The 7,700-nt window shown below is 67.5% G+C and overlaps 2 protein-coding genes across 2 annotated transcripts; one reads left to right on the top strand and one right to left on the bottom strand.

The window, feature by feature from the left end:
- Positions 1-67: 67 nt before the first annotated feature.
- MNEG_11841 (Protein phosphatase 1G) lies at positions 68-1,620 on the bottom strand (the record flags this gene model as incomplete). Its single annotated transcript, XM_014039688.1, has 4 exons — positions 68-139; positions 204-1,006; positions 1,341-1,512; positions 1,552-1,620. The coding sequence occupies 4 exons, from the start codon at positions 1,618-1,620 to the stop codon at positions 68-70; spliced, it is 1,116 nt and encodes a 371-aa protein (XP_013895142.1).
- A 1,530-nt stretch (positions 1,621-3,150) lies between these two features.
- Positions 3,151-6,469, top strand: MNEG_11840 (putative Carbon catabolite repressor protein 4; the record flags this gene model as incomplete). The annotated part of the gene is made up of 8 exons (XM_014039687.1): positions 3,151-3,909; positions 4,126-4,203; positions 4,419-4,451; positions 4,524-4,607; positions 4,933-5,018; positions 5,455-5,514; positions 5,715-5,826; positions 5,998-6,469. Coding segments are annotated over 8 exons (1,684 nt in total), but the record flags the coding sequence as incomplete, so codon positions are not given.
- Positions 6,470-7,700: the final 1,231 nt, after the last annotated feature.

Genomic DNA, 7,700 nt, shown 5'->3' with positions numbered 1-7,700 from the left:
GTTGGGGGACTGCTGCAGAGTGGGGAATCGCGAGCAGAAGGGGGCAGGCGCTGCGCGCCGCCCGCCCTCAAATCGTGCGCGCGCCGCCCGCCGGCGCAGGGACGCCCGCCGCCGCAGCCGCCGCCGCCGCAGGGCGCACCTGCGTTGAGGATGCGCGTCCGCTCCGTCTCGTGCGCCGGCTTATGGTCTTCGGACATGGCCACCGCGGTGCCCGCGCGGCACAGCACGCCTCGGGAGTCGCCGGCGTTGGCCACGAAGAGGTGGCCCGCGCGAATGACCGCGACCACCGCGGTGCAGCCCGCCTGGATGCGCGTGTCGGCCGGCTCTATAAAGCGCGCCCGCGCCTCGGCAGCGCCGCCGCCGCCGCCGCCGCCGGCGTCGTCCTGCCGCTGCGGCTGCTGCTGCCGCCGCAGGGCCGCCGCCGCCGCCGCCGCCGCCACGGCGGGCGCCGCGCCGCTACTGCCACTGCCGCCCGGCGCGGCCCCTTGCTCCTGCTCCTGCTCCTGCGCCTGCCCGCTGGGCCCCTCCCCGTCCGCCTCCATCGCCGCCGGCCCGCCGTCGCCGCCTGCGCCCACGCCCTCGCCGGCCCCCTCCTCGCCGTCCTCACCCTGCGCGCCGTTCTCCCCCATGAAGCGCTTCAGCTGAAACACGCGCTTGATCATCTCAAGCGCGTCCATGGGCGCGAGCCCGTCACCCTCGTCCCCCTTCCCTCCTTCGTCCTCCGCCGCGGCGTCGCGCGCGCCCCGCAGCTGCTCGATCTCGTCGGCGAATGAGTGGTCGCGAAGCATCTCGTCCATTCTGTGGAAAACGTCGATCAGGGCCGACTCGACGGCGGCGACCGCCTCCTCGGCTGCAGCCGGCGACGAGGAGGCGCCGGCCGCCGGCGCGGGCGCGGGCGCGGCGGGGGACGCTGACACAATATGGGCGAGCTCTTGGGCCATGTATTTCTGGCAGAACAAGGCGACCTCCGCCCCTCCGTGGCCGTCGAACACACCGAAGATGGCGCCTGAGGGGGATGCATGCATGGGCGCGAGCGGTTTCGCGGGCACACACGCATGCGACTTGCATGCGAGCACTTGCGTGTTGGCGCCAGCGTCATGACGGCCACCGCCAGCGAGGTGTGCGCCAGCAGTGGATTGCAGGAGTATGGGGTTCCAACATGCGAGCGAGTCTCCGCGAAGCGGCCGCCCTGCTTGCTTTCGGCCCCAACCGCCGCAGGGCGGCGGTGCTGCTCGGCAGGCCGGGCAACAGGGATTCCAGAAGCGCAGCACACCCGGCGCAAAGCCTAAGGGACCTGGGGTGCGGTCCGAACCAGGCACCATGCCCCTGCGGACATTCACCTGTGTCTTGATCGAGTCCCGTCTGTGCAATGTGGGCGTCCTCCATGGTGCGGCGCCACCCCTGCATGGCCGCGCCGCCATACACCAGCTGCAATGCCTCATCTTGGTTCCTCAGGAGCCCCTGGCCTTCGAAGCGCTCCTTGGACGTGACGGGCACGGCGAGGTAGGCACCCTAGGGGGCACGGAGCGGCGGGCGCGGCAGCGGCGGCACCTGTGTACCAACGCCTTGCCAGCCGGGCGTACGAAGTGGCGCCGCAGCACACCGGCCCTGGCGCGCCATGGCCGCATGTGCCCAGATGTGGGGGCCTCACCATGTTTCGCGAGACGTTCTAAACGAATGCAAGGGGCGACCACCCCGCGAAAGGGCGTTCCACCGCTCCACACAGCCTGACACTACCGTCTGGTAGCGGACAAAGGCCCAGCGCGAGCTCTCTATCGCATCCGTTCGTCCGTTTGCACAAGAGTGAGAATCACGCGTGGCGTGAATTCTGTCACCTAACAGATCAGCGCAGAGGGCTGGCAAGGATAAAAGTACATCGTTGCACAGTGCTGCTAGAACGGCCACAGCATTTGCTCAATGGCTCGCCACCCTCTAACAAAATTGGCTGCCCAGCCGCCGACTCAGCGTGAGAAAGGGCCACACCCCACCCCTGTGGCCAGATTGTTGAGCGCATTGTCCTCACTGCCAGCTGTTCTGCCGACCAAAAACAAAGGAAGATGTACATTGCGCACATGTGTGTACAATACTCATTCATCATATGTGCAGCCTGTGTCTCTCAAGTTCTGGCTGTAGGCTCCCTGTGCGTGGGCCGGCGCCCTGTCAGGGCGAAGGCACGATCATGAACACCAGTATTCAACAAGTTGACCAGCCACGTTTTGAGGGAGCTGATGAGCACCCAGCAGGCCCATCACCCACAGAACCAGACACATTCAGCAGGCAAATAGCCAACACTACTCATGGCTGTCAAGCGCCTGCTCAAGTCCCAGTTGCAGCGCCGTTTTTGGCGTGACTAAGCATTTGTGTTCCGTGTTGTCCCACCAGCGGAACAAACGTGAACTGCTACTGAGGATTCACCACATGCGGTTTCACGGTGTCATACGTGGGGGCTGCACCAAGCCCAGTGCGGCCAGATGCTGCTAGCACGTGCAGGTGCAACCGCCCTTGACTGCCGGCAGCAATGACACACTAACTAGCAGGGGTGTTCCGCAAGGAGGCGAGCGTGGCAGGCAGATGTCCAGGTCACGCCCTTGTTACTGGTAGGGGCCTTATGAGGTGTGTAACAGTAGGGTAAGGCCCCGATGTGCTGCAATCGCAGTGCCGGGACTGCGAGGCTGTTGACCAAGCTTGACCACAGTCCGTACAAGGTGCACCTGACTTTGGTTCTGCAGGGGACAACAGCCAGAATCACCCTAAGTTTTAAATCCTCTCGTGTGTTGCGAAAACGACTGCAGGACAGCGGGTGCAGATGGAGTCCAGCACGCATGCAGTGCTGGATCTGAGGCTGTTTGTATCATAAGGGTGATCCTTGCAGTGCTTCTTGATGCGGGGCATATATGATGACCAGTACGCATCCCTTTCATCAGAAATTCACATTCATGAGACACGCGACTTTCTTCCATCTACACAGCGCGAACCCTCGTCCTCGGTGTGTGATGGCAGAGCTAGAGCTCCCGTGAACCCTTCATATCAAACCTGCTCGAACCAGTGCTGTGGTGACCCCTCAGCAAGTGCGCAAGGACAGCCGCAGCACCGCGCGCCGACGACGCCGCAGCGACGCAGACGGTGCTGCTCCAACGGCACGCCCGGCAGATGGCCGGCGTGTGCCTGACATTCTTGCGCACAGGCGGCTGCCAGCTGGGCGCAGCCTGCCAGTTCCAGCACCCTGCCGGCTTGCGAGAATCATACGCGGCTGGGCGGCGATCGGCGCAGACTGCAGCGGCTGGCGCTGTGGGCGCTGCGCTGGCGGGCCTGCCGGCGGCGGCCGGCACGGGCGTGCAGGCAGCGGCGGCGGCCTCTATGCAGGCATGGCAGGCCAACCATCAGCTTGGGCAGCAGCCATGGGCGCAGCACACGCAGTCGGTGGTGCTGACAAGGCCGAAAGCGGGTGTGTGGCCCCCGCTGCCGCCGTTGCCATTTGCTGGTGCCCCGGTGCAGTCGCAAGGTCTGCCATCCTCATGGAAGCCTCAGCAGCCTCAGCAGCAGCAGCAGCAGCAGCAGCAGCAGCAGCAGCAGCAGCAGCAGCAGCAGCTTGTACAGGCCCAGCAGCAGGGCCAGAAGCAGCAGCAGCAGCAGCAGCAGGAGCAGGAACAGCAGCAAGTAGCGCGAGCCGCGCCGCCCACTACCCCTGATTTGCAGTGCGCCCCCATCTCGTTGGGGACGCGCTGGCCATCCCAGATGCAGGGGGCGGGACAGGGCTGGGGCGCGCAGCAGCATGGGCAGGACCCAGTCTCAGGCGGCAACCGCCCCGCCGGCGGCGATGGTGGTGGTGGCGGCGGCGGCGGCGGCGGCGGCGCGCGGCGGCGGCCATCCTCTGTCAACCTATCGCGCCACTGGATGGCGTCCAAGGAGGTGGGGCGGAGGGATTGCGACTCTGCACACAACCTTGCCTGCTGCACCTCGCTGGCACATGCGAGACACCCACACATTACTATGTGCGGGTGCCTTGAAGATATTTCAGTGTGCACCGCGAGACACGCTGCGCCAAGGGGCGGCGCCTGCATGCCCAGTGTGTCCCTCACGCCTGACAGGGCGGCAGCCGCCTCTGCGTGGCCCGCCCTCTCGCAGGCGCCCGCGGCGGACGGGGGCGCTGGCGATGGGGTGCGGCTGCGCGTGATGAGCTACAATTTGCTCGCGGACGCCCTGGTGGGTTGGGCTGGGCGGCCCCACCGCGGGCTACTAGCAGCGGGCGGCAGCTTCCATTCACCCGTCACAAGCATGCAAGGGGCCCAGGCAGACCTTCGTGCTGGGGACCAAGTGCATCTGATGAGGCCGTCGGACGCTGCCAAAGGATCCAGGAGTGGGCAACAGGGATGCTGGCCTCCTCCCATTGCCCAGCCCCGCCCTAATGCGTCACCAAGGGCCCCATCATTGATGGATACGGCGGGCCGCAGGTGCGGCTGGTGCAGCGAAACGAGGGTTCACGCCGCGACATTGTCTGAAACCTGCCCTGGCAACCCGCACAGGCCCACGAGCACGCGAGGGAGCTCTACCCCAGCTGCAGCCCACGCGACCTGGAGTGGGGCCCGAGATGGGCGCTCATGCTGCAGGTCTGTGGGAGGCAGGCCGCCCAGAACACGAGGGGGATGCGGTGCGCGCATGCATACCACCAGACGCGCGCCTGCTCCGCGCCCTGGCGCGCCCAGTCGCCGACAAGCCTGCGCCGGGGGCCGCAGCACCACCACGCGATGCGGCGCCACGGCATAGACGGCCCGGCCCATCCATGCGCGCCAGAAGTCCCCCTGCCCCTCCCGCCCCGCTCCACACACACACACACACACACACACACACACACCACAAAAGCACACACAAACACAAACACAAACGCACCGCAAACACTCACACACACCGCAAACACACACACACACCCCCCAGGAGATCGAGGCGCTGTCTCCTGACGTGCTGTGCCTGCAGGAGGTTGACCGCTGGGGGGAGGTGCAGGCCGCCCTGCGGGCCCTCGGGTGAGGGGGAGGGTGAGGCCAACCCCCCAATGTGTGCTGGGCTCGCATGTTTGCTTGGCTTTCAGGTTTTCTGGGCTTGAGAGGGCAGTGGGCAGCGGGCAGCTGTTGAGGGCGAAGATAATGGAGCGCGACGAGGCCTGGGGTTGGGGTCAGGAGATTCAGTCGCCTGGGGTTGGGGTTGGGGTTGAGCAGACTGATATCCTGTAGGCTGGGTGCAGCGAGAACGTGTGGTTACTGGCGTGGACTGGGTGAGGGAGGTGGTGCTAGGCGCATGGGCAGGGTTCGAGTGTGCCCAGCATTCGCATGACACGCACATGTGTGCCGACACGCTGGCTCCCTCCCCCACTTGCATGCAAGCACACATGCGCGTGCACGCACACACCCACGCAAACACACACCATACACATGCAATCATGCTATCACACAAACATCTCAGGTACGAAGGCACCTACGTCCAGCGGACTGGCGACAGGCCCGACGGCTGCGCAACCTTCTGGTGATGGCCGTGATTTCGGGCAGGGGGCCGCGCGCGCCACGTCAGCGCCACCAGGCCGGGTCCGCCTTCAGAAGGGCTCGCGTCTTTAGAGGGTCCGCTGCTCATCCGCCGTGGTGCATTACATGTACGGCCCTTGGGTTCCCATGCAACCCGGAACCCCAACCCTTCATCGATGCGACGCGCCCCCGGGACTACCGCAGGCGCGCGTCCCTCCTCGAGGCACGCGCCCTGGAGTCCCTTCGTTTCCAGGCGAGCGCGGCCGCAGAAGCAGCGCAGCAGCGCCGCCACGCGCCGCTCGGATTGCCTGCCAGAGTCCTGTGCGGCCGCCGCACCTGCTGCGGGTTGTTCTGGGGGCTGCTCCGCGAACAATTCCAGGCGAGGCAAGGAGCCCTCGACGGGTGCCGATGGAACGGGCCGCCGCCCAGGCGTCCACTCGCTGCTATCGACCCTCGGCCCGCGCGCGTCTATGCGCCTTCCCTTCAGGATTTTGGGCTGCGGGACAATGTGGCCGCCCTGGCCCTCCTGGCTGTGAAGCCGCGCGACCAACCAACCGCCGCGGCGCCTGCAAACGGCGGCGGCGGCGGCCGCCGCAGCCCGACGAAGCGCCGGCGCGTGTCCTCGCCGGGCACGGACGCGCTGGCCGCCGGCGCCGCGCCGCCGCTGGTCGCGGTCGCCAACACGCACGTCCTGTTCAACCCCAAGCGCGGCGACATTAAGCTCGGGCAGCTGCGGCTGCTGGCCGCGGCGCTCGCGCGGCTCGCGCGCGCCGGCGGGGCCGCCGACGGCGGCGGCGGCGGCGACGACGGGGGATGCGAGGCGCGGCACGAGCCCGCCGCGGCGCCGGTGGCGCTGCTGCTGATGGGCGACCTGAATCTGGCGCCGCACAGCCCGGTCTACGAGTTTGTGGCGCGGGGGGAGCTGGACTGCATGATGCATCAGCGGAGAGACCTGTCAGGTGGGAGGGGTGACGTCATGTGCGTCCGCCCACGTGCGTGCGCGCGCGCGCGTCGGTTGGGGGTTTCGCCTGTGCCTTCGCGCAATGCGCTGCAGGTTTGGGGAGTTTGAGGGATGTGTGCCGGGGCGGCGTGTCTGTTAGAGCAGGGAATACAGTCGCCATGGAAGGGGACGAAGTTGAGGTGTCAGGGGGGACCTTCAATGGAGGGGTTTGGCGCGCTGCGGCAGCGGCGAGTGGGTGGGTCATGGTTGCCCCTGGAGCTCGGGGTCCGTCGCGTGCACATGTTGTCAAGCCGAAGGCCCGGCTGCAAGCCACATGGCACCCCCTGCCACCGTGGCCTTGGGTCGCCCCTGCGACATCGCGGCCAGCCGCACCCGGCGCCGCCCTGCGTCGCCCTGCGTCCCTCATCCCTCACGCCGCCCAACCGCCGCCGGCGCTGCCAGGCGTGATTCAGTTTGAAGGGGGCCGTGGCGGCGGGTATGGCGCACACCGTTCCCACTCTTGGCCTTCCATGGCCGACGGCAGCCGGCGCGGCGCGCCGCAATCCAGCCAGCAAAAGGAGGGGCAGGGCGCGCAGGCGCTGCAGCTTCAGCAGCAGCAGTGGCAGCAGCAGCTGATGCTGATGCAGCAGCGGCAGTCCATGAGCTGGGGCCAGCAGCACGCGTGGCTGCAGCAGCAGTTGCAGGCGTGGCTGTTGCAGGAGCAGCAGCTCGTGCTGATGCAGCAGCGCAGCCAGCGGTGGGGTCACTCAGGGCAGCAGCAGCAGGACCAGCAGCAGTGGCAACAGCGGCAGCAGCAGATGCTGCAGCAGCAATGGCAGCAGCAGCAATGGCAGCAGTGGCAGCATTGGCAGCAATGGCAGCAGCAGCAACAGTGGCAGCAGCAGCAGCAGCAGCAGCAAGGCAGGGGTTCGCAGGGCAAGCAGCCCTTCCCCGACGACCGCCTCAACCTCCTCACCCGCGCCCGCAGCGCCGGCGGCGGCGAGGGCATGGGCCTGTCGGATTGGGAGCTGTCTCGGCTGGGGTGGTCCAGAGAAGAGCTGGGGCTGGCCACGGGCCACAGGGCCGAGGAGCTGCGGCGGCGCGGCGCGGAGGACAGCTCAGGGGAGGGCGACGCGGCGCTGCTGGACGGGCTGCGAGAGGAGGCGGCCGGCTTCGACGACTTGCCGCTGCCGCCGACGCTGCCGCAGCATTTCGGGCCGGCGCGCACGTGGGGCCGCGGACGCGGGCGG

The sequence above is a fragment of the Monoraphidium neglectum genome (assembly GCF_000611645.1).
Source record: "Monoraphidium neglectum strain SAG 48.87 unplaced genomic scaffold scaffold02932, whole genome shotgun sequence".
NCBI classification, from domain to species: domain Eukaryota; kingdom Viridiplantae; phylum Chlorophyta; class Chlorophyceae; order Sphaeropleales; family Selenastraceae; genus Monoraphidium; species Monoraphidium neglectum.
This window is presented reverse-complemented; position numbering and strand designations above follow the sequence as displayed.